The 27,266-nt window shown below is 42.7% G+C and overlaps 1 protein-coding gene across 1 annotated transcript in view; it reads right to left on the reverse strand.

Moving 5' to 3' along the window:
• Window positions 1–27,266, reverse strand: part of LOC135217117 (aconitate hydratase, mitochondrial-like) — a 73,269-nt gene that overhangs the window by 11,573 nt on the left and 34,430 nt on the right. Inside the window, exons 2-6 of the mRNA XM_064252819.1 lie at window positions 16,504–16,661; window positions 15,661–15,886; window positions 14,468–14,593; window positions 13,956–14,114; window positions 4,396–4,582 (exon numbers count right to left, since the gene is read on the reverse strand). Of these exons, the coding sequence (XP_064108889.1) occupies window positions 4,396–4,582; window positions 13,956–14,114; window positions 14,468–14,593; window positions 15,661–15,886; window positions 16,504–16,661 (856 nt within the window). The remainder of the gene's footprint in view (window positions 1–4,395; window positions 4,583–13,955; window positions 14,115–14,467; window positions 14,594–15,660; window positions 15,887–16,503; window positions 16,662–27,266) is intronic.

Genomic DNA, 27,266 nt, shown 5'->3' on the forward strand with positions numbered 1-27,266 from the left:
AGGTACTTCCTGGATCCTGCATGAATTGGGATATGAAAATATGCGTCTTGAAGGTCCAGGGTAACCATCCAGTCCCCTGGACGTACCGCTGCCAGTACTGAATCGGTCGCCTCCATCGTAAATTTTGTCTTCTCCACAAATAAGTTGAGTTGACTTACGTCCAGTACTGGTCTCCATCCCCCCGAGGATTTTGCTACTAAAAACAGCCGGTTGTAAAATCCCGGAGATAAGTGATCCAGAACAGGTTCTATTGCTCCTTTCTTGAGCATAGAAAGTACTTGTTCTTGTAGTGCTTCTTGTTTCCCTGGATCGCTGTAGTGAGCTCCAAGCTCTCTTGGCGATGTCGCAAGAGGTGGTCTCTTCAGAAAAGGGATTTTGTAACCTTCTTTGGCCACCTTGACGACCCAAGGATCTGCTCCCTTTTCTTGCCAAATCTCCCAAAACTTCTGGAGTCTGGCACCTACTGATGTCTGAAGGACTTGTTGTTCATTGTTTACTACTGGGTTTCGAACCCCTCTTGGACGGAGCTCTTCTTGCTCTGAAGGAAGGACGAGAAAAGGACTTGCCTCGAAAGGGCTGACTAGCTTGTCTTGATTCCTTAGGCGTCTTCTTAACCACCTTGTTGGGTAAAAATTTTCTTACCGAAGAAGTTAACAGATCCTGCGTCGCCTTCTGAGTTAGGGAAAGCGAAATATCCTTGATAATATCCGCAGGAAATAACTGATCCGAAAGTGGGGAATAAACCAATTCGGATTTCTGGGCGTTAGAAACGCCCTTAGCAGCAAAAGAGCATAGGAGTGACCTCTTCTTTAAAACTCCTGCGGTGAAAAGAGATGCTAACTCATTCGCGCCATCCCTTAAGGCTTTGTCCATGCAGGACATAATACTGCTTGGGAGTTGAGAAGCCGTTGATTCATTATTTTCCACTGTTCGTCCCAGAGCCCCCAAGGACCAATCAAGAAAATTGAAAACCTCGAAAGTCCGGAAAATCCCTTTCAAGAGATGATCTAACTCTGATGGAGACCACCACACTTTAGCCGAATTCAAAGCATGTCTGTGGGAACTGTCAACAATGTTGGAAAAATCCCCCTGGGAGGAGGCAGGAACTCCCAGGCCGAGATTTTCCCCCGTCGCATACCAAATTCCGGACTTCGATGCCAATTTGGCTGGAGGGAAAGAGAACACAGTCTTGCCCGCTTCCCTCTTTTCCTTCAACCACGTATCAATTCTTTGAAGAGCCTTCTTAGCCGTAATCGAAAACTTCATCTTCAAAAACGAGGACTTCTTCGGAGTTTTATTCTTGGAGAATTGAGAAAGGGGTGATGTCGGAGCTGCAGGCTGAAAATCCCCTTCAAAAAGTGAAAGAAGGCAATTTGTTAATTTCTTGTAGTCTGAAGAAGGTGCTTCACCATCTTTCTCTTCCTCAGACTCTAAGTCTTCTATCTCCTCTTCTGCCGAAGACACATCCTGTAAACCAAGGTCTTGCTGCAGAAAATCTTCTCCAACCTCGCGGGAAGAAGCCGGCTCCTGCCGCCTGCGTCCTGCGTCCTTCTGAGCTCCGAGGTTGCGTCCTGCGTCCTGTTCCGGAAGCTTGCGTCCTGCGTCCGCGTCCTGGCTCCGGTAACTTGAGTCCTGCTTCCTGTTCTCGTAACTTGCGTCCTGCGTCCTGCTCCCGTAACTTGCGTACTACCCGAGACTCCGAAGCGTGATGAGAAGGAGGCAAACTATCATGCGTCCTTTTAGATGACTTGACGGGGAGAGATGCGTCCTTACGCCTCGTAGGAGGATGTTCCGATGTTCCCCACGATTTAACTAAATCGGCTAACCTTCCTTGCATCTCTTCAAGGAAGTTCCTAGTCTCTGTTTCCTGACGGGAAGTCTGAGCAAGCGGAGAACGACGACAAGAAGGATCATTAAAACGAGAAATTCGATCCTGAGCTCTACGATAAGGAGAAGATACCGGAGAGACTGCTCCGGATTCAGAAGGAGGGCTCCTATCCAGAGAACCGCCGTATACATGAGGTCTTGCGTCTTGTCTTGACTTAAAGGATCTCCTCCTTTTAAACGGAACCACCTCTTCCTCATCACTAGAAGAGAAAATCTCGGGACTACTCCACCGCTCTTGAGGGTCACGCTCATCTTGAGAAGACGTAGGTTTATGCGTCCTCTTCAGAGGACGCGAAACTTCCGCATAACGTCCATACTTGCCTGACGCAGAACTATCTGTAGAGGAAAAACACTTCCCAGTGTCGCCTTTTCTATGACGCACTGCTGCAGCCTGGGACGCAACAGGACTGCCTGAAGGGACGACTGATCGTAAGGGAACCCCTCTCGCCTCCCTTCGACTGTCGACATGCCTTCTCCCTTGGGTCTGGGAGCTTGGCAGAGGCCTAGGTCTAGGAGCACGAGTGAGACGATCAGCCGCCCCCTCCACTACACTGACACTCTCAAACGTACCCACTTTGTCTGTAAGACGCTGAATCTGATCGCCCATTGACGCAAGGGCGGCAAACACTTTCACATAATTAGTATCCTCAGAAACAGCAGCAGGCGCAGGAGAGACCTGAGGAGAAGGATTAACAACTTCTACTTGGGAAGAAGGGGGAGAAATAACAGAAGTATTCAAGGCCTTACTAGAAGATCCTGACCTCTCACTCCGAGACACCGATCTTCTTACTCTATCCTTTTCTAGTCTCTCAACATATTTCGTGAAAGTCTTCCACTCCTTCTCATTTAAACTTTCACACTCATTACATCTATTATCCCAAGTACACAAAACCTCTCTACACTTCTTACATACTGTGTGAGGGTCTACCGAGGCTTTCGGCAGTCTCACCTTGCACCCTTCTTTCATACACACTCGAAATACTACACCAGAATCAGACATTATAAGAACTTCCAATCGCGATTGCCAATCCAACTTTCTAATACGATACCCAATAAACCATCCAAGTACAGCGAAAGTCAGCTAACGAGTTCGAATTCTAGCAGGGAACCAACAACGACGTTGCCGGTTCAGTGGCAGAAAAAATCTGAGGAAAATGGGAATGATTCCGAGCACCAGCGCCACGGGAGCGGGGTGGCGATCACCTGAACTACCAGTGATCTAGCGGTTGCCGCGAGTTTTGAAAATTCTGCCAGTGCGAACAGAGAATATAGCTATATATATACCTGCCAGGTAAGTGTCATACATGAAAATTGACTTTGGAAATTTGTTTGAACATAACAAATTTTTCATCAATTTGCATTCCAATAAATACAATTTGATTAAATAACACAGAATGAATCTAAATAAAGTATTCAAAATCCACCTTGACATCAACAATCTACCCTTTACTGTATTTATAGTGATCCAAACAATGTCATTTGGTTAGACTTTCATATTCAACAATATGAAATACTATATAAAAGATTTCAAAAGTACCAACTATGAAATACTTAGTGTTTAGTATCCTGTAATTGGATACCACTATCACTCCATCTCAAATGGCAGACTGTAAAGGTAATAAAGGTTTTTTGCAGTTCTTAGATTTCACCTAGAAAACACAGACTTGCACCTTGCATAGTAGCATCCATTCTATTCGGTCATTTCTTACCCAGATGCCCAGCTCCAATTTTACCTCTCACTAGGAACAAATCCTTTGGGCAAGATCTCCAAGATTCAAGATATGTACATGACTTAGTGGTCTTTATGACCTAATGGTAATTTTCTCTGATAATCCTAAAAGTACCTCTATCTTGTAAAATCTATTAGTTCTTTAACCAGCACTTCAAGCCTGACAAAATACCATTAACACTGGTATCTTAATAACTACCAATATTAAAATACCAACCCCATAAAACTATTTAACAATCATTTTAAATAACACTGACCATATGCAAAAGGCAATTCATAAATGAAAAAGAAGTTCAAAATTAAATATTTTTATCTTAAACATAAAGAGGAATACTAATTTGAAACCTAGCTTCATCTCCTGAGATAATTAGCCCTCCAATTTCATAATGATATGGCTTTGGCTTCTTTATGGCTTTCTTCTTTCCCCTTAATCCAGCCTGGCAGTCTTATAAGCATTTTCTAAGTTTTACTGGATATTTTCCCCTTCTTGAGCTCTCCCCTCTGTAGCCATTGCCATGATTCATTGTTTCATTGCTGGCTAGTTCTTTAGTCTGTCTCTTGTATTGTCTGTGCATTGGTTTGTTCATATCTCTCAATATATACGGTTAGATGCTATCTACCTTAGCCCATTTATCAAGGCCGAGTACAGCATTTAAACAATCAATATTTCATTTATGCACTCATCTACAGCTATTGCCAAAACCTCTGAAAATTCATTTAGTGCAACACAGTAGGCTTCTGTATTTGGAAATTCATTAAACTGTTCAAAATCAACTTACCAATTTCTGCTCCCATGTTACAAATGGTAGCCATGCCAGTACAGGAGATAGAGTCTACGCCAGGTCCAAAGTATTCCACAATGGCACCAGTACCTCCCTTCACAGTAAGAATACCTGCTACCTTCAAAATGATATCTTTGGGAGATGTCCAGCCACTTAGACTACCAGTAAGCTTCACACCAATTACCTGTAAACAAAAATAGCTTACTCATTTCCTCATTATCATGTATTACAAAATTCCTATACAACTTGGAATGTAAAAAATACGATATACGTACAGTGCGTCCTGAATTAGTTACTTATCAGCAACCTTGATTCAGTAAATCGCTGGTTTTTCTGTGGGGCTTATCTCCAAATAGTATAATGCAGAAAATTAACAACCTAATTCACAAATTATTTCATCAAGCAATATTCACTAATTACTGTATTTTCATTTTATTTTCATCACTTAATACTTTTTTATGAGAAAAAATAAAAACTAATTGTCAAATATTTATTTGGTTTTGTTTGTATGGTGTTTTTACATTGCATGGAACCAGTATGGTTATTCAGCAACAGGACCAACGGCTTTACATGACTTCCGAACCACGTCGAGAGTGAACTTCTATCACCAGAAATACACATCTCTCACTCCTCAATGGAATGGCCGAGAATCGAACTAGAGACCACCGAGGTGGGACGCCAACACCATACCAACCACACCACTGAGGCGCTTTTTCAAATATTTATATTAATGTATACAGCAAAATATCAATAAAATGCTAAATTAAAATCCCACAATAACACGAAAAAATTTTCTCTCTTAGTTTACTTATCTTTTAATGAAATAACAGCAAATTGTCAATAAAACATTATTTCACTTACAGAATAAACTATAATATTGATCTATTATTAATGTGAAATGTAAAAAAAAAAAAAATGTTCCCGATGTATTTGTAACTGTTACTGTAGGTACGTGTTGCAAAATTTTTATCTTTCTCTGATCTACTGAACTTTGCTTCATTACAAGTTTAGTAGCTAATTCTATGATTATCACACATGTTATAGCAATATACAAGAGAATATTTTATTACTCTCTCTCTCTCTCTCTCTCTCTCTCTCTCTCTCTCTCTCTCTCTCTCTCTCTCTCTCTCTCAAAATAATTCCTTTACTAAATTTGTTTCTTTTAGCAACTAAATTATTTTCCTAAATAATTCTTTTGATAATAAGCATTGATCAGCTGATTCTCAAAACATAACATTGTGACAAACATTTTTCAAAGGACAAAAATACACTTTGAATACTGTATTTTGTTGTGTTTACACACTAGTATTACAGTGCAGTACTGTAATCAGTACAGTACATAATCTTTTTATCATAAATGTATTCATTCACGAAATAGTTTTGTGCAGCAAACATATTGGGAAAATACAGAAGAATTGTTAGATAATATACTTTTGTTTGCAGATCTGCTGAAGGGGGAACTGAATAAAATGAGTAGTACGGGAGCCATTGCAAAGGCAAATGCCACCTACTACTACTACTACTAGTAGCATGAGGCATGCAGTGTATACGTATCATCTTCAAACAGCATAGGCTAGGCTAAATCTTTGGTGAGTATGTATTCATATGATAGTTTAAGGTATATTTGGCATTTGAAATATTAAAATAGGCAGTAAGCCATAAGAATTCTTATACACAGGGGTCTTCGTTGTTTTAACTACTGAAGCAGGCAGTAATCTCTAGTCTAAGCATGTTTTAAGGGGTGTGATAATGCAATTATTTGCTCAACTCGGGTGGTTGCGGTTCCCATCCCCTGTGATTACCAAGGAGTAATTGCGTGAAAATGATATTGTTATGATACAATAAAGTTTGTTCATACTTACCTGGCAGATATATATATAGCTGTATTCTCCGAAGTCCGACAGAATTTCAAAACTCCCGGCACACGCAGTGGTCGGCCAGGTGGTAGTACCCATTCCCGCCGCTGGGAGGCGGGCGTAAGGAACCATTCCCATTTTCTGTCAGATTTTTCTAGTGCCACTGTCTCCTGAGGGGAGGTGGGTGGGCACTTTGATTATATATATCTGCCAGGTAAGTATGAACAAACTTTATTGTATCATAACAATATCATTTTGTTCATGAATCTTACCTGCCAGATATATATATAGCTGAATCCCACCTTTGGAGGAAGGGGGAGACAGATTCGATTTTGGGAAACAATTGCATATATATGATTGATATTTTGGTTCCTTAACTGTTAGCATAGCTGACTTCGTGAGTACCGTCACCCAAGTCTGCTTCTGCTTTACTAGAGACTCCAGCTAGGTAGTGACCTGTGAAGCTGTTGAGTTCTAGAGGATCTGTCAACGGGGGCGTGACCACAATGCAACTAGATCCTATATTATAGACCTCCAATTTTGGTACTGCATTCCTAGAGGTGCCAGCAAGGACGTGACCTGTGTAGCTGGTGCGCTCTAATGAACTGTCACGGGGAGCGTGACCACAATGTGACAGATCATATAGGTGTTGTTTAGACACCGAATGCTGTTAATGCTTCACTGGAGGTGCCAGCAAGGACGTGACCTACCTATGTAGCTGGTGCGCTCCAGATGATTTGTCAATGGGGGCGTGACCACACTGTGACAAAAACATTTTACCCTACTATGAGGGCGAAGCAAAAAACATTACCACCTGACCTAGCCTATCTGGTTAAACTTCGTAAAACCAAGGCTAATGGAGGGAAGTCCGCCTAAGGCGGCCTACCCAAGACCACAAAAAACTAAACACCTACATAAACATAATAAAAATAAAAAATAAAAAGAAATAAAATTAAAAAGTCCAAACTAACATATTATTTTCTAAAAGATAGGAAGAGTGCTACTCTCTGTCCCCAATATATTGTCTGCTGCGACATATGGGCCCAAAGAGTAGCAGTTCTCGTATGTAATCCTCACCTCCCGAAGGTAGTGAGAGGCAAACACTGAATTACTACGCCAAAATGTGGCATTCAAGATGTCATTGAGTGCCATGTTCTTTTGGAAGGCTACCGACGTAGAAATAGCCCTCAGTCCATGCGCATTCACCTTCAACACTTTCATATCACTGTCTTGACAGGATGAATGCACTTCCTTGATGGTGCCACTCAAGAAAAAAGCCAAAGCATTCTTTGACACTGGTAACCTTGGCTTCCTGACCAAACACCACAAGTTATAAGAAGGACCTCTTATAAACCTTGGTTCCTATCTTTTCAGACAGAGGGTTGACTTCCTAGCTATTGCTTAGGAGTCTGCTTCGTCTCAAGAGCCTCAGCGAGGATGTGACCTATGGGTAAGAGTTCTTGTGGGTTTGCCGATGGGGTCTTATCCACTTACTCGGCAAAGCCTAACTGGCATTTGTCAATGGGTGCTAATCCACTCATATGACCATATACCTATGCCTATTAGCATAATTAAGGAGCACAACACCGATCCCGATCACCTGATCCTAACACGAGGGTTAGCGCTTAATTTTAAAAAGAGTTAAACTAAAAATTAACTCACTAGTTAAGGATCAGTGTCGGCTCCCTATCCCAGCAACGTATCCGCAGACACGAACAACCAAGAGAAAAGGATCTCTTGTAGGTTGAATTGACATCCTTCGTGTAACGGGAGGTCAACACAGAATTGCATCTCCCGTAAGTGACAGCTCATAACAATATGTCCTTTATGACATATTGTTATGGAACCAAGAAGAATTCATTAAAGCTCGCACTTCATGCATAGGTACGAATGGACTGGACATGAGGAACTTCAGAACTACATCCAAGTTCCAAGACGGCAACTTGGGTTGTTGAACCTTCATCATTTCGAAAGATCTCAAGAGATCGTGAAGGTCTCTGTTGTCCGCCAAGTCCAGGCCTCTGTGCCTAAAGACAACTAAAAGCACACTCTTATAACCCTTGATTGTAGAGACTGCAAGTTTTAGATCCCTTCTCAGAAAAGGAAGTCAGCAATCTGGCTCACAGGTCGTGGTGGAGGAAAATGCCGTTCTTCTTGCACCAACTCCTGAAGACTATCCACTTCGATTGTACACTACGTTGGAAAACGCTCTTCTTGCACTGGCGATAGCTTTCGCCATTGACGTATAAAAGCCTCTCGCTCTGGCCAACTTTTGGATAGTCTGAATGCAGTCAGACTCAGAGCGAAGAGGCTTCTGTGGTACCTCTCGAAGTGGGGCTGTCTGAGTAGATCTGTCCTTACTGAAGCGTCCTCGGGAAGTCTACTGCAAAGGCCATGACCTCTGTGAACCACTCTCTCGCAGGCCAGAACGGGGCGAACAAAGTCATTCTCGTCCCTTCCGACACCGCAAACTTTCTCATGACTTCCCCTAAGATCTTGAACGGGGAAAGGCGTACAGGTCCATCCCCGTCCAGTCCCAGAGAAGTGTGTCTATCGTCACTGCAGCTGGGTCGAGTACTGGGGAGCAGTACAGTGGAAGCCTCTTCGTTCTGGACGTCGCAAAGATATCCACGTTCTGGACGTCGCAAAGATATCCACGAGCGGACGTCCCCAAACCCCCACAGCTCTTGGCATACCTCCTGATGCAGAGTCTACTCGGTTGGCAGAAGTTGACCTCGTCTGCTGAGGAGATCTGCCCAGACATTCTCTACTCATGCTACAAACTTCGTAAGGATCATGACGTCCAGTGCCCTTGCCCACAGCAAGATCTCCTTTGCCAGAGCAAAAAGGGACTGAGACTGTGTTCCTCCCTACTTCTTCAAGTACGCCAGAGCTGTGGTGTTGTCTGAGTTGACTTGGACTATTCGACGAGAGACTTTTTCTTGGAAAAACTGGAGAGCTAAAAAGATGGCTGCCATTTCCTTTAGGTTTATGTGCCAGGACACCTGTTCCCCTCTCCAGGTGCCTGCCACTTCTTTCCCCCTAATGATGCTCCCCATCCCGTGGTGGACGCGTCGGAGAACAACACTAGGTCGGGGCTCTGAAGCTTGAGAGACACGCCCTCCGACAGCTACACTGGATCTAGCCAACATTTCAAGTGATGTTTTACCTCTCCTGAAATTTCCAAGATCATGTGTAGATTCTTGTTTTCTTTCCAATTGTACTTGAGAAAAAAATTGTAACGGTCTGAGGTGCAGTCTCCCCAAGGAAACAAACTTCTCCAGCGAGGAAATGGTCCCCAGTTAGACTCATCCATTCCCTCACCGAGCACGAATCTTTCCTTAGGAAGGCTAACACTTTGTCTAAGCCTTGCTGACGTCCCTGGGACGGAAAAGCTCGAAAAGCCACTGAATCCATCTGAATCCCCAGATACACGATGGATTGGGTTGGGATCAGATGTGACTTTTCGAAATTCACCAGTAGTTCCAGGGACTTCACCAACGATTAAGTTGTTTGAAAATCCTTCAGACACCGCGTTTGAGTGGAGGCATGAATGAGCCTGTCGTCCTTCGAAGATAACAATTGCGAAGGAGGAGACTGAGGGGCCGCAGGCTGAAACTATTCTTCAAAAGAGGCTCGAAGCCATCGAACCAAGACCTCTTCTTCTTCTCAACTGACACACGTTCGGGAAGATGGTAACCGTGCTCTCTAGACAACCTCTGGAGAGCTGCATGAAATCTAGAGAGCAAGGCAACTGGCGAAAGAGCGGAACGAGGAGAAGGATAAGGGACTGCCTGGACTCTTGATTGGCAGCCTATCATCCTTCCTCTTGCGATGTGGCTTTGCCTTTCTCACTGCAATCAACAAAACAAGTTGTTGTTGCAAAGACACAATCATCCTTTTCGATGGAGAACATTCCTTCTCAGGCAAAAGGCTGATCCTTTGAGAAGACGATGGGCGAGGGGAAGCCCTCCTCCTTCTCACATGGACCGCCAAGGATATATCTTTTGAGCGACCGAAGCGCTCAAAAGCATACTCATCGGAAGACATCCTCTCCGGTGAAGATCGCAACACAGTAGAAAAGAGAGAGGACGTGAAGCGTCCCCCTCCCTGAGACATACATCATACATCTTAGCTATCTTTTACTGCGGAAAGTCTTCCAATTTGCCCAGGAAGACGACTGCAAAGCAGAAGGAGCTAACGGACGAGAAGCGTCCCCCTCCGAGGAACCAAAGACGACGGCCGCCTGTGCGACCGATAGCGTCTTCGTTCTCCTCAGAGGGAGCGAGACCCTCCGAGAGTTCCAACTCCTGCGCGGGGAGGACGTCTCTGAAGACTAAAGTAATCTTTCAAGATTCAAATTCTATGAGATTATGAGCCATGACATCACCTATAGACAAATCTTGACTATGAGAGATGTTCAGAATCATTTCTAGATCATCTATGCTATTCCAGTTTTTCTGCAGGAAAAACTGGAGAGGTGTGAATTTCAGTCTATTCAGGGAAAACAAACTTCTCCAGCGAGGAAATGGTCCCCTGCAATTCATTCATTCCCTCACCGAGCATGTTTCCTTCCCTAATAAGGCTGCGTTTCACTTAAACAGGAGTAATTTGAAGACACTGTAGAAGATTGTTCATTTGTTTCTTCCTAAAAGTCTCCTTCCTGAGATCCATTACTATTCTCTGATTCTCGGCGAATGTCTGAAGAAGCATTACGTTGTGCGTCCATCCAAGCGTCCTGCCGATCGTCGCGCTCGGCGCTGTCGTATTTGGCAGCGGAAGGAGTCCCCTTCATAATCGAGCAAGGGACGTCTCGGCGAGCTAATTGACTGCATCTCTTGCACATCATTCTTGTTTCGAGGGAAATCATGTGTGCTATGCCGCTGTAGACTCGGACAGAATTCTGTTACCATGCGGTAAACAGAACCGAAAAAGGTCTAATACATATATATATATATATATATATATATATACATACACACACATATACATTTACACATATATATATCTATATATAGATATATATATATAATATACATATCTATATACACATATATATATATATATACATATATATATATATGTATATATATCTACACATATATACATATATATATATATTATATATATATATATACATACATATATATCTATATATATAATATCTATAATATATATATATATATATATATATGATTTATTATATATATATATTATAATATATTTTTATTATTAATTATTTTTTTTTTTTTTTTATTGAAAAAATTCTCGCAAAGTGAAGATGTTCAGCCATGTATGCTAGAATTCCCCTCAACCCGAGGCTAAGGCCGTGATTGTAGGGTAGAAATACGGTTAGTCCGTCAATCCCGCAGGAGAGAGAGAGACGTAACCTACTGCGCATGGCAGACAATCAGATGGAACTGAGCACTGGCATTACGCATTAGTGACAGCAGACTCAGAGAACGTTCGTCGTTCTCGCACTGCTCTGCCTGAGTTGCCACCTACACCATTCTACGAATTAATAGGTTTACTATCATTATAGAGCAGAAACCAAAATCCATCAAACTGGTATATTTAAGCGAAACTGAATTTGATAAATATAAAAGGCTAACTTGGTATTGTCATAACAATACCTTAAATGTTTAAAAATAGGGAAACCGGCAACCCCTGAATAGTTGCAGGGAGAACCGATTAAATGTAATAAGAATAATCGTACTCTCGGTTGTCCTCCGTAGGAGTAACTATGGTATGAGTATATAACTTGAACCATACAACCGTTTGATAGTAATATGACGTAAGGGCAAAAATAATATTACTATGATACAACATCGCTTGTTCACCTTTACCCGGCATATATATATACATATATCTGACTGGTAAGTTTTATGAACAAACGTAGAGTATTTTAGACACTTGGACAGCTACCTCCCTACTACATTCTGCCTCACCGAGGTAGGGAGAGCCATCACGCGGTAGTGTTTTGTCAATGAGAAATTATACACTTACGCGATAGAATGAACACTCATGGCATTATCACTATACTTCACTACACTACTATAACTTTCCAATGCAAACATGATTCCAGGCTACGCAAAGATTTAAGAATCACAGATAGGGTATTACCCTCCAAAGACACTATTGTAGGGCCCGAAGGCATCACAGGTCTTTGGAGGGATAAATTCTACTGGACGGGTAACTTGTGTTACACGCCTGGAGGAAGACCTCCTTACACTATCACGTTCTAGTTTACGTACCTATGATTCATAAGCCTTCCACGCAGAATCAGACATATTTTCACACTCGTTGCAGTGCTCATCAAACATACAAACATGTTTCCTACAATTCGGGCACACTGTATGAGGGTCTACCGAAGTTTTCGGTAGCCTAACCTTGCATTCTTCCACACAACATACTCTGGCCTAGTCGAACTAGATCCAGACATCGTAAGTTTAAGGAAAAATCAAGCCAAAATAAAAACAATCCACAATTAGCGTATGCCTAACCACCGATCCTAATCAAATAACCAAAAATCAATCGGGATACTCAAGTGACCAAGAGAGTTCCAAAATCCAATGACGGAGGTGCAGAAAACACTTGTTGTCTGCACCGGCGACAGAAAATATCTGACAGAAAATGGGAATGGTTCCTTACGCCTGCCTCCCAGCGGCGGGAATGGGTACTACCACCTGGCCGACCACTGCGTGTGCCGGGAGTTTTGAAATTCTGTCGGACTTCGGAGAATACAGCTATATATATATCTGGCAGGTAAGATTCATGAACAAACTAAGAGTTACTCATGATTCATCATTAACAATACTTAAAAATTGTGGTAGCATATGGCAATCAAAATCCTGAAAGCAATCAAATCCTTATTTAATTCTACTCTAAATATTAACCTATTCCATATCAACAATGCAAAAAAAATTTCCTTAGATGCCCACCAAAGTAACTACACTTTTCATCCACTTTTTAGATCCACTTTTCACCCACTTTTTATATTTTACAATAGAACCTAGAGAAAGGCCATACATGAGGAGATACTTGCTCACAAAATAAAAAGTGTGTAATTTCTACTGATGTATGCCAATAAGTACCTGTTGTATAGCCAGTACATGCAATTAAAGCTAAACTTAATTTATACAGTGGAGCCCCTGTATTCGCGTTCTCCGGATTCGCGGACTTACACATTCTCGGATTTATATTGGGAACATTCCCCTGCATTATTTACAGAAAATTCACCCATTTGCGGTATTTTTCTATGAAAAATATCCACAAATTCCTGTTTTTTTTTTTTATTTCATCATAAAATGCATTTCTTGTGATAAAACTATTTAAAAAAAACCAGGTGTAAAAACTTTTAGTAGGTTTTTCTTGAGTTTTAACACAAAATAGGAGGTTTTAAAACATTTTTTTAGGGGTTCCAACTATTCGTGGGTTCTAACTATTCATGGGAGGGGGGGATCTGGTACGCCACCCCCTCCCCCGAACACGGGGGGACCACTGTATTAATACCAATAGTTAACCTTTGCTACATAATAAGTGTAAATTTTTCATCATCACATAATTGCCATGCCACTGCAAATGGAGTCACAAGCTGTATTATATATATGCACTAAACTAATTATAAGTCTGCGAAAGGATGTGGATCATATAACTTCCACCAACAAACAAATAAATCTTTAGCCAATAACACATCTTTACCTTGGGGCACTTCAACTCCCATGGGATGTCTGCCATAACATCAACAGCATCTGCACCTCCAACACCAATGCAAAGACCACCCAAGCCGCCACCATTAGGGGTATGGGAATCAGTACCAATCATCAGAAGACCAGGGAAGGCATAGTTTTCTAGGATAATCTGAAAAAAATAAACATATGATTCAGTCCTTAAAGTTTGAGGAACAGGTCAATAATGACTACAATCAAAATAAAGATACACAACAGACAAGGTCTGCAACCAAGCAAACTGAGGCGTGTAAAGATATTTCTTAAATTATCCTAGATTGATGTTGAGAAAGTAAATAATTTTCTTTCTTGTATTCCTAATGACAGCTCTATGCCAGCCTAGGGAACTGCATATTTATTTGTTACCCTGTCCATTAAAGGTTAATCTTCTCTCAATTACACTTTTGGAGTCTAAATAACTGACCTAGATAAATTAATTGAAACACTTGTCACTTAACCAAATGTGAATAAAGATATTTTTCTTACCTGATGAATAATTCCTGAGCCTGGTTTCCAAAAACCAACACCATACTTGGAACCTGCAGTGGCAAGGAAGTTGTAAACTTCTTTATTCATTTCAATAGCTCTTTTTAAATCCTTGGGGCCATCAAGCTGTACAGAAGTTTAATAAAATCATATTAATTTCTAATCATCTAATCAAACCATGTAAATGAACAAACTCACCATAAAATCATATAATTTGTGCAAATAGTCTACTCTCATTATTCATGAGTTTGGCTACTGAAAATGGCTGGGAATTTCAAATGCATACGAGAAACTCCAGGAAAAATAATGATTCTTCATAAGTTCCATACAATGTTATTCAAATATTTTCATAAAGTCAACCCATAATTTATACTGGGGACAGGTTCCATGCCTTGAGTATATCGAGGATTTGCATTTTCAAATCTCGTAACTAAAAAATAGAGAAAATAAAAATCAATCTGAATGGACTTTCCCTTATTTCATTTTACTGAGTTGTGAAAACTGATCAATTAAACTGTAATGAGGATGAGGATATATCTCTAGTATCCAGCATACTTTACTGAATTGTTTCTACATGACACTAATATCTCAAAAAACAGAAACAAGATTCCTTAATAATTGAAAATAAGTAACTATGCCGAATAATCTAAGAGCAAGAGCGAGAGAGAATTTATCTTGATGTTGTCATCACAGAAAAAGAATATTACATTATCTTTTATGATAGGCCTCTAATTATGTGCTCATATATAATGAAGTTGGCTAAATAGGTATTGCTACACTTTAGTAAAAAAAAAATTTACAATTTTAAATTAATTACAACGGATCAATCTTATATTCATTACAACAGATTATGATAGTACTACGTATCAATTATAAATGATAAAGCTAAGTTCCACACATTTTAAAAATTTTACTTTGAATTATCCTTAAACATGTACAGTCTCTCTTTACACTACGGCTAATTAAACAAGAAACATTAATATACCTTTATATAATACAGGCTTGACATGAACAAAAACAATCCGAGAAAAAGAGGTGCTTAAACACAGAGGGAACGGTATAGAAAATGAACAAAGCATTCGAATACTATGCCAAATTATCAATCAATTTGTATTTTTCATGGTTTCAAATCTAATGCCTTTACACTATCTGGACACTTGTTAATAAGAAAAACGGCAACAAAATTTACATACCTGAGCTTGAATAAGATGGTCACAGTGAATAGTTGATGGCACAGCAACCCTTGGCAGGCCTGAACTAATGAACTGCAGCATAGCCATCTGAGCAGTAGCATCCTGCATAGCAACACGATCTGGTCTCAGCTTCAAATATGAAACGCCTCGCTCAATATCCTGGCCTTCTGGATCATCCAAATGTGAATATAAAACCTTTTCTGACAGTGTCAAGGGACGTCCCAACCTGGAAATACAATAAACCATTAGTACAATCATCTACACTCTCACCTATTCTAAAAGTATATTAGTCAAGCATGAAATAAAAATCAATAAAGTGAATAAGATAATAACCCCAATGAATCCACATAAAATGAGGTCAAAGTTTCTTTGCTAGTTTACAATGATATTTATTTCTCATATGGAGCAAGCATGACAAGAAAGATGTTATGGCAATGACTGTTTTATGTCTTGAGTAAGTATATAAATGTTGTATATCACTATATACTTGGTCTAGCATAATTAATAAGAATCAGGAAAGAATCAGGAAAGTTAAGATTTAAAAAAAAGATGACTAGAAAGTGGTCATTGATCATTTTCTTTCACAATGGTATTATATGCAGTTCTTGACCATAAATCTCCCAGACACTTCAAAAGTTACTTATGATTTGGGATAACAGTACAGATATTTAGTATCTAATGGTTTTTGAGCATTTTTTTTCCAATTATAACCCAGTACATTTTACATAATGCTAACAATGGCATACCCATTACCTTGTATAAAAATTTACATCGTTGCTGCTGTTTTTTTGCATTTGTCTTTGCATCAGTCCTTTTCATACCAAAAACCAGTACTTTACTAACCTCCTTTTCACAACGCTAAGGTTTCCTTGGAGTTTGTCGTAGGGCATCTCTGAGCCAGGATCTAGATGAGACATGGCCACTTTCTGAGCAGCAGCTACTAAGGGCGATATGTGGAAACATCTTGCCTGTACGTTACTGTGAACTGCCCCTTTCAAGACCTGTAAACATATATATAATGCTCAACCCCAACAAATAGCTATTGCATCCTTACCCCTACCAATAATAGTACTAAAGGCTATTATAAAGTACCATTAGTTTAACAAAACCCATTATCCTAAATGTTCATAAAGCTAGCCAATGGATTTGTTCTTAAAAAAGATACATGAAGACTAGCATAATGTAAATTTTAAAAAGCTAGCATAGGAAGAGACTAGAGAATGAGAATGAAAAATAAGACTAGAAGGAGAGCAGCAAAGGACCTTTATAACTATAGCTTCATCAAACAGTCTATCAATCAAAACAGATAACTTATAATTACAGGCAGTCCCCGGGTTACCATGGGTTCGGGTTAAGACGTTACGAGGTTAAGGCGCTTTTCAATTTCGTATGTTCATCAGAAATTATTTCCAGGGTTACGAAGCCTACAAAACTGATCTGGCAGAAGAAATATGACACCAAAAATGCAAAATAATCAATATTTGAAGGTTTTTTGGATGAAAAATGCAATAAGAATGCAGTTTACATAGTTTTTAATGCACCCAAAGCATTAAAAATGAAATTTTCATTATTAAAATGAAGTTTTATTGTATACTTACCGAACAATTATGATTATACCCACCCTCCTCCCCTTAGGTGGACGGACGGGCAGAAAGAATTGGATTCACCTGGGCAGTTGTACCTGGTTCTCCCGCGAGTGGAGGGAGATGACGTCATCACCACCAGTGTTGGCGACACCGACGCGCTAAATTTGAATTTAGTATCCTGCCGCTCGTGGAAATCACGGCTCTATAATTGTTCGGTAAGTATACAATAAAACTTCATTTTAATAATGAAAATTTCATTTTTATTGTAGTGTCTTACCGAACAATTATAGAGCTGATTACACATTTATGGGAAGGTGGGATTCAGTGGACCACTAGTATTTTAAATGGTTACATTTATTGCAATACCAGTAAACACTCAAGGTGTCTGTTGTACCTTACCTTGTAAGAGAGCTACAGCAGACTGTTACTGCCTCTGGTCGGTGCTCTTCTTACTATTGTAGAGGAATTGGAATTTGACCAAAGTTAGCCTCTACAGGAGTGGAATCCTTCCGTAGTTCAAGCGAGTCAAGGCTGACTGACGGAGGATAGTAACAACAAAGATTGCCCTTGCCCTGGGCTAAGACCAGAAATTCAATTATACAAAACATTTGTCACCAACACCAGATTTAAAAACATATATACCCAACCATTGTAAAATCTGACCTAACAGACTGGTGAGTATCCAGGTACTCAGTACCCCCAGCTTCCCTTGAACTCGACAACCTATTCAAGGTGAAAAGTTAGCATAGAGGTGACGACCCCTGTGCCGTTTCTCCCAACACCATGCCAGAAACCGCCACCGGACCTAACGTTTTACAATTCTCGAAAACCGTTTCTATCTCTTTGAGATAATGACTCGCAAAAACCGAATTCGATCTCCAGAACGTGCTCTGAAGAATCGAAGCTAAAGATAAATTCTTTCTGAATGCTAAAGAAGTTGCCACTGCTCTAACCTCGTGAGCTTTAACTCTCAGAACGGAAAGATTGTCGTTCTCGGACTGCGAGTGAGCTTCCCTGATAAGCTCTCTAATAAAGAACGATATAGCATTCTTAGAAAGAGGACGAGAGGATTTTGAACCGAGGTCCAGAGCTTAGAAGATTGTCCTCTAATACCCTTAGTGGCAAACAGATACTGCTTAATAGCCCTGACTGGACATAAGAGCCTTTCTTCCTCCTCATGTCCAACCAAATCAGATAAGTTCCTTACCACAAAACTCCTCGGCCAAGGATTAGAAGGATTCTCATTTTTGGCTAGAAAGGTCAAAGATACCGAAAATACAGCATTGCCTTGAGAGAAACCGACTCTTTTGTCTATAGCGTGCAATTCGCTGACACGCTTAGCAGAAGCTAGTGCAATAAGAAAGAGTGCCTTCTTAGTCAAGTTCCTGAGTGAAGCCGACTTCAAAGGCTCAAACGGTGGCCCCATGAGGAACTTAAGCACCACATCTAAGTTCCAAGCCACTGTATCTTGCGGGAGCTTAGTGGTTTCGAAAGACCTAATGAGGTCCGACAGATCTGAATTGGAGGAAATATCCAAACCTCGATGTCGAAAAACCGAAGAGAGCATGGCTCTATATCCTCTGATCGTCGAAGGAGCCAGTTTCTTAGAGTTCCTAAGAAATAGAAGAAAATCTGCTATTTCTGTTAAAGAGGTCGCAGAAGTAGAGACTTTAGCACTTCTACACCACTCTCTGAAGATTCTCCACTTCCCTTGATAGTTTGTTAGAAGACTCTCTCCTACAACGAGCGATAGCTTCTGCAGCTCTTCTTGAAAATCCTTTCGCTCTGACAAGATTCCGGACAGTCTGAACCTGTCAGAGCTAGAGCGGACAAGTTTTGGTGGAACCTCTTGAAGTGAGGTTGTTTGAGAAGCCACTTCTCTGGAGGAAGAAGTCTGGGGAAGTCTACTAACAACTGGAGAAGGTCCGGGAACCACTCTTTCCTGGGCCAAAAGGGAGCGATTAACGTTAGTGTTACATTGCTGTGCGACATGAGCTTGTTCAGCACCTCTCTTATTAGACCCGAACGGAGGAGGGAATGCATAAGCTTCCAGACCCGACCAATCCAACAGCATTGCGTCCACCGACCAAGCTAGAGGATCTGGGACTGGAGAACAAAAGAGAGGAAGACGGTTGTTCCTCGATGTCGCGAACAGGTCTATTGACGGTCGTCCCCAAAGGCGCCAAAGTTTTCTGACAAATCTTGTTGTCCAAAGTCCACTCCAGAGGTAACACTTGCTGTTGACGACTTAACTCGTCCGCCAGGACGTTCATCTTTCCCGGAACAAATCTCGGGACTAGCTGAACCTTCGCTTCGTTTGACCACAGGAGGAGATCCTTGGCTACTTCGTACAGAGAGAAAGACTGAGTCCCCCCGTTTCCGCACGTACGAGAGAGCGTGGAGTTGTCGGAATGCACTGCCACTACTCGACCTTCTACTAAGCTCCGAAACTGTCTGAGCCCCAAGAAAATTGCTAACAGTTCCTTTACATTTATGTGGAACTTCTTCTCCTTCTCCGACCAAGCTCCTGAAGTCCGTTGATTTCCCAGTAGGGCTCCCCAACCTGTGTCCGATGCATCGGAAAAGAACTGTAGGTTCGGGAGGATGGGTCGTAAATCTAACCCTTCTTCCAACCTTGCTCGAGAGAGCCACCACCTTAGGTCCTCTTTTATTTGATCTGTGACAGGAAAGGTAATCGAGTCTGATTGTGTCTTCCTGCACCAAGAGGCTCTCAGGAAAAACTGCAGAGGTCTCATGTGCAGTCTTCCCAACGTCACAAATTTCTCCACTGACGTCAATTTGCCCAGGAGCCTCATCCACTGATTGGCAGAACTTACCTTTTGTCCAAGAACTCCTGAACTGTCTCCAGACAGCCTTGAACCCTCTTCGGGGACAGAAAGCCCGAAAAACTTGAGCATTCAGAATCATCCCCAAATAAAGGATGCTCTGAGATGGAACCAACTGGGACTTCTGTTTGTTGACCAGAATTCCTAACTTTCTGGCAAGATCCAGAGTTGTTCCAAGGTCCTTCATGCACCGACTCTCTGATTCCGACCGGAGAAGCCAATCGTCCAGATAGAGGGAGATTCTTACTCCTAATATGTGCAGCCAGCTTCCTATCGGGGATAGAACCCTGGTGAAAACTTGAGGAGCGGTCGCTAGTCCGAAGCAAAGCGCCCGAAACTGAAACACCTTGCCTTCGAACATGAACCTCAGGTACTTCCGAGATTCGCGATGTATCGGAATGTGAAAATAAGCGTCTTGCATGTCCAGAGAGACCATCCAATCCCCCTGTCTGATGGACTCCAGAACTGACCGAGTGGTCTCCATATGAAATTTTGTTTTCTGGACATGCAAGTTCAGGGCGCTCACATCCAAAACTGGCCTCCAGCCCCCTGATGACTTGGGAACTACAAAAAGGCGATTGTAAAAGCCTGGAGGAAAATCCCCTTCTTTATCTGTTCTATCGCTTCTTTGAGAACAAGCGCTTCCACTTCTGCGGCTAGCGCCAGAAATTTGTCTGAGCCCGGAGAGTATGCCTGGAATGGAATTGGCACAGGTGAGAGCGAGGGAGGTGAAAAGAGAGGAATACGATAGCCGAACTTGAGTACTTGCACTACCCAGGCTTCTGCTCCTCTGTTTTCCCATTCCTCCCAAAACAGAGCCAGCCTGGCTCCCACTGGTGCATGAAGAACCGAGCTTTCATTTGGAAGGTTTGTTAACCTTGGCCGAGGCCTTAGACTGAGGTCGCAAATTCGACTTCGGCCGAAAGAAGCGCTTGGGTTTTCTCCCTCGAAAAGGCACTGGGCCAGAGGAGAAACCGAAGGAACAGTCTCCACAGGAGCTTTAGGTCTCTTAGTAGACTGTGCCAGTAAATCCGAAGTAGATTTTCTTATCTAGCGCAGACGAAATTGACAACACTACATCGTCTGGAAAGAGGTTATCTTACAAAAAGGAGCAAACAAGAGAGCAGACTTCTGTGGGAAGTAACCTTTAAGAAGGCAAAGGAGCACCCAAAGTTGCCTTTTCTTAAGGGTACCAAAGGCGATGAGCGAAGCTAACTCATCACATCCATCCCTAATGGATTTGTCCGCACAGGACAGAACACCAATCCAATCCTCCGCTAACTCCTGAGAAAGAGAAGGACAGTCTTCGATCTTGGCCGCTAAAGCGCCAATAGTCCAATCAAGGAAGCTAAAGACTTCCAAAAGTTTAAATTGATTCTTTACAACGTGGTCCAACTCCGGCGCTGTAAAGAAAACTTTCGCTGCGGCGAAAGCAGATCTTCTAGAGGAGTCGATTAAACTGGAGAAATCTCCCTGGGAGGAGGCAGAAACTCCCAGAGAAGATCTTCCCCAGTTACATAAAACCTATACCTCTTACGAAGCAACTTAGAGGGAGGGTAAGCAAAAAGAGCCTTCCTAAGTCTCTTTTCATAGACATCCATTTCTCAGTCTCTTTCAACGAATGTCTAACGCTTTAGATAGAACAAGTTTTGGGAGGAGAGGGTCTGAAGTTTTCCTCCTCATCAAAAAAGTCGAAGTTGGGGAGCGCGGAGCAGCTTTCTCAAAATAATCTGGATAAGATACCAGAAGAAAACTAAGGAGACGTGAATAACACGAGAGGTGATGTGAATCCTCCTCCTCTACTTCTTCTTCATTCTCCGATACCGCCGAAGAAGTAGACGGAACTACAACGCGGATCTGAAGGTTTCGAACCACCCTTGGACTCATTCATCCAGTTGGTTAACATCTCTAACTGCTTGCGCAAAGGCGCCAGAGACGAATAAAAAACAGTTAACGTAGGCTTGGAAGAGCCTAAATGTTCAGCAGGAGGCGGAAAAACTACTTGCGCCTCGCTCGGAGCCGCCGAAATTCGAGGCGAAACAGGCGCATCAGGCGTAACAGACGAAAAAGCACCTAAAGAAACACCCTTAGAACTGCTAGCTACAGCGCTAAAACCACAATCTCTACTAGTAGATGGAGCCGAAAAAGGCACAGATTGAGGCGACGAATGAGCCGCTAACGGCCGCGGCGCAACCCTACTCTCAGGCTCCTTATACCGCTTGACTGGAGGAGGCGAAGAATCGGCGCCTGAACGCCTCTTTAAGGGATGCGAAACGGGCGAATCTCGCCAAGAGCGCCGCGCGACCGGAGACGAATCGCTTGAATCATTCGAAAGGCGTCTGACCGCAACACCTTTCCAACGCTTAACCGAGCCCTGTTGAGGCGCAACAGGCTCAACAAGAGAGGCGCCTGTTCCTGTGGGCAAATCCCGATCGACTCCCTTGGGACTTCCGGTGTGTCTTCTCCCCGGTGCGGGGGAGCTGGACAGTGACCTTTGTCTAGGAGACGTGTCAGGACAGACAGACGCACCCTCAACTACACTCTTACCTGAAGCCGCTTTCTCCAAAAACGTCTTAACTGAATTACCAAGTTGCAAAACCGTATTCGCTAGTACCGAAAATTTCTGATCTAACCTCGATTCCAGACTGGCAATGGTGTCGGAAGAAACTACACGGGAAGCCGGAGAAGTGGGATTAGTAGGAGGAATAGGAGGTGTAGTTAAAGGAGACATAACAATTTGAGGAGAAACAGAAGGAACATCGCAAGACGAAGCAGAGCTAAGTCTACTTTCCCTAAGCGCTGCTTTTCTAATTCTGTCTTTAGCTAATTTCTCCGAGTATGAACTAAAAAACTTCCATTGAGAATCAGTCCAATCACTACACTCGTTACATGTTCGATCTGCTGAACAAACCTGTCCCCTACACTTAACACATTTAGTGTGAGAATCATACTCTAACTTGGATAATCTAGTTTTACATCCTGAGATGCAAAACCTAACTCCCGACGGACTAGAATCCGACATGGCAACGCCTAAATAAAAAGCAAAATAACAACAACGCCAAAAAAGAGTACTTCACCAATTCCGAAGATCAAATCCACAAGAAAAAAAGCGAAGGAAAGTCATCCAACCGCACCGACCACCGATGTTCACCGGACGCCGGCAGGAAAAGAATTGGATTCACCTGGGCAGTTGTACCTGGTTCTCCCGCGAGTGGAGGGAGATGACGTCATCACCACCAGTGTTGGCGACACCGACGCGCTAAATTTGAATTTAGTATCCTGCCGCTCGTGGAAATCACGGCTCTATAATTGTTCGGTAAGACACTACAATAAAAGTAAGGTTTTCTTAGGATGACGATGTTCCGGCTTACGCGTCTCAAGAACGGAACCCCCGTTGTAACCCGGGGACAACCTGTATTAATTTATTCCGTAAATACTTCATTCACATGAAAGAAATATTTCTACACCAAATAAGAGATTTCATACAGTCCCAATGATACTAAGGCAACTGCCCCCCAACTGACATCTCCCATTCTGTTAACGATAAAACAAGTCCCCTCTTGCTCTGACGAATAAAAAACCAGCGAGTCAATAACTTTGAATTTCCTGCCTCCAATTTACTCCTAAAAATTTAACCCCTACTTACAATAAGTATATAGCTGAAGAATGTACATAAAATCCTTCCAAGATTATGTATACAGATACATATATGTTCTTGACCTTAGGTCCGACACCAAGAATGTGGTACAGTATGCAAAGCTGTCCACTAATAAGGAGCTACAGCTTTCAGCTTCCTGATAAAAATTATACCACTACCTTACATGAAAGTAGGTAAACAATGGAAACATTTTTCAAGTATATGCAATAATTTGTATTTTTCCTGAATATGCATACCAGAGCCCTTTTTTTTAAAGTATTCCTCAGTGCAAGCTTCAGTCAGTCACTGAAACTTGGTAATAAGGTAATTAACCAGTGGTAGTTGAATGAGAGGAGAGGGATCCCCCCCCCCCCCCCCCCCCCCCCCCCCCCCCCCCCCCCCCCCCCCCCCCCCCCCCCCCCCCCCCCCCCCCCCCCCCACCCCCCCCCCCCTCCCCCCCCCCCCCCCCCCCCCCCCCCCCCCCCCCCCCCCCCCCCCCCCCCCCCCCCCCCCCCACCCCCCCCCCCCCCCCCCCCCCCCCCCCCCCCCCCCCCCCCCCCCCCCCCCCCACCCCCCCCCCCCACCCCCCCCCCCCCCCCCCCCCCCCCCCCCCCCCCCCCCCCCCCCCCCCCCCCCCCCACCCCCCCCCCCCCCCCCGCCCCCCCCCCCCCCTTGACACATAACTCTGAAAGTGTGGCTGACAAAGGAGGTTGATCCACAGTGGAATTTCTCCAAGCAAATTGACCTAGTGTAAACAGATCAGGAAACCACTCAGCATGAGGCCAACAAGGATCTACTACAAAGTCTGAGCCCCAGTAATCAACACTTGGATAATCAGACTGAACAGGTGTAAAGTCCAGATCATCTAAGGAGTGCTGGAAGCCATTTTCCAAGGCTACCATGTATCTAGCACAGGGGAGTAGAACACCAAGAGCATCCTGTTTACCACCACGATGAAAAGGCTGATCACACAGATATTCCTTGGAGCTTCAAAAGCCCTGACAACATACAAAGGTGTATGAACCACTCTGTACCTGGCAGCTAAGCTGGTCGGTCACAACACATCTTCTGCCCAGAATATACCTGATTGACAGTTAAACAGTGTGGCAGCCACCCACTTGTCCATCTACCTTAACAACTGACAGATGAAGGGAGATTGTCCCCTTCCTCTCAATTTGACTAATGCCACTGAAGTCATATTGATGCTCATCAACACTACAATGTGACCCACCACATGCTCTTGGAATGCTTGCATTTACAAAACACTGCAGTACGAATAAGGTTCATTCTTTGTCCATCACTTCAAACATACATGCTGCTCAGATGTGTGTTCCACCAATCATTTGACGCATATGAGAACAGAAGCATCTCAGAGGTGGAATAAAAAGAAACACTCAAAAGGATGTTCGTGTCATCAAGCTACCAAGCAATGTTGGCCTAAGCAGGGATGACAGGTGACTGAGGTTTACCAGCAAATGGTGAGTTGGCTGTTCCTATCACAACAAGAACTGTGCTGAAACATCCCTGAACCTGCTGAAGTGAGAATCCAAAGGAAAATGGTTACTGCTGCCATGTCTATGATCATGCCCTGATACATACTTTGTTGACTTCTTCCAGTTTATCTTAATCACCAGGTCATGACAAAAATGACGATTCAGTCTCTGTCTTGGTGAAATTGGGACTCCGAGGATACCAGAACTGGCATATCATGCAGGTGATGCAGTAAGTATATACTACATGTACTGTACCATGCAAAAGGACAAAGGCAACACCAAGGTAAACAGTCCTGTGAATGCCTTTGTGACTTGCTAATCCAAAGCACAGAGCTCTGAACTGATCAAGTCCCATTGCAGACAAGCATGGGTACTTATATAACGATAGAAATGCACTTGAAAGTACGTCCTTTAGAGCTACAGCCCATAGAAAACATCATGTCTGACCGATTCAAATACGAACCATTCTGTTTGCGTCTTGAACTAATCAATTGTAAATGGGCCCATAGCCACCATCAGGGTGAACAATTGCTCTAATACCTGATGGGCTGTTGTCCATATGAAGTATACTTTAAACTTTTAAATAGTTCCACTACAGAGTGATGGAAGGGTACTTAAGGCAGGCATTTTCAGATGCTCAGGAAGCATTTACTGTAGTCAAATGCAGATGAAATCAAATGCTGTATGTATGTACCCTTTCCATCTTAAAAAGTGGCTGATGGAGACACTCATGCAATGGAGAGAGATCAATGAACATTCTCTGGATGGACACCAGTTGCCTTCTCCAACAGGAAGAGGAAACTGTATAACCCCAGATTGGTCTTTTAACAGACGAATACTGTCTCTCTAATTCTGGATGCTCCTGGAAAAAACGTTCGGGGATTGTCCCAGAAACAGCATTACAGTTACTGATCTAAGGAATCTCCCGAATGAGACAGGCTCAACAAAAGACGACATACTTCCATAGAGAGACCTTTCCAGTGGCACTCTGTCTTCCATATTTTACTGTCCCAGAGTTTACATTCCCGACAAGTCAAATTGGGAGAACAAATCTGACCCTTACAATTAATGCATAGAGTATGCAGGTCATAACACTCTGTGAGCTACAGTTGGTCAACAAAGCCTTAGGAATTAATCAAAAATGATATTGTTAAACTACAATAAAGTTTTGTACATACTTACCTGGCAGATATATACTTAGCTATAGTCTCCGACGTTCCCGACAGAATTTCAAATCTCGCGGCACACGCGACAGGTAGGTCAGGTGGTCTACCTTACCCGCCGCTGGGTGGCGGATGTACGAACCACTCCCGTAAGCTTGTCAGATTTTTCTCTTCCACCTGTCTCCTGAGGGGAGGCTGGGTGGGTGCCCATAATCGTATAATATCTGCCAGGTAAGTATGTACAAAACTTTATTGTAGTTTAACAATATCATTTTTGTACATGAACTTCCCTGACAGATATATACTTAGCTGATTGGCACCCTTGGTGGAGGGTAAGAGACAGCTCAATAATACAGGTAAGACGGGAAACAACTAATGTTGTAGGATATAAAAACCTTGGTTCTCACCTTTTCAGGGATGAAGACTTCATGATACTATCTCTGAGTCTGCATTGCCTGGAGAGCTACAGCTAGGACGTGACCTGATGCTGAAAGACTCTCGGATCTACCACTGGGATATGTGATCCCCTATTGTGGTAGAATCCAAGTCGGATGCTGTTAGAGGGACCTTGTCCGCTTACCTAACAGATCCTTACCACTACCTCTGCAAGGAGCCAAAACCCACCAGACCACCTAACCAAAATACAAAGGGTTAATATTACGACAAAAAGAGGTGCCTCCTGCAACCTCTTTCAGACAACCAAAAACAACAATATAAAATATAGGGTAACATATAAAAAATTTACACAGGATAAGTTCAGCTCCCTGCCCCAGCACCGAATCCGCCGATACGAAAGGACCCAAGAACGAAGCATTTATCATATGTGATTTTTACATCACGTAGGTAGTGGTTTGCGAAAACCGATTGGCATCTCCAAAAAG

This window comes from Macrobrachium nipponense, chromosome 7, assembly GCF_015104395.2.
Source record: "Macrobrachium nipponense isolate FS-2020 chromosome 7, ASM1510439v2, whole genome shotgun sequence".
Classification (NCBI taxonomy): Eukaryota; Metazoa; Arthropoda; class Malacostraca; order Decapoda; family Palaemonidae; genus Macrobrachium; species Macrobrachium nipponense.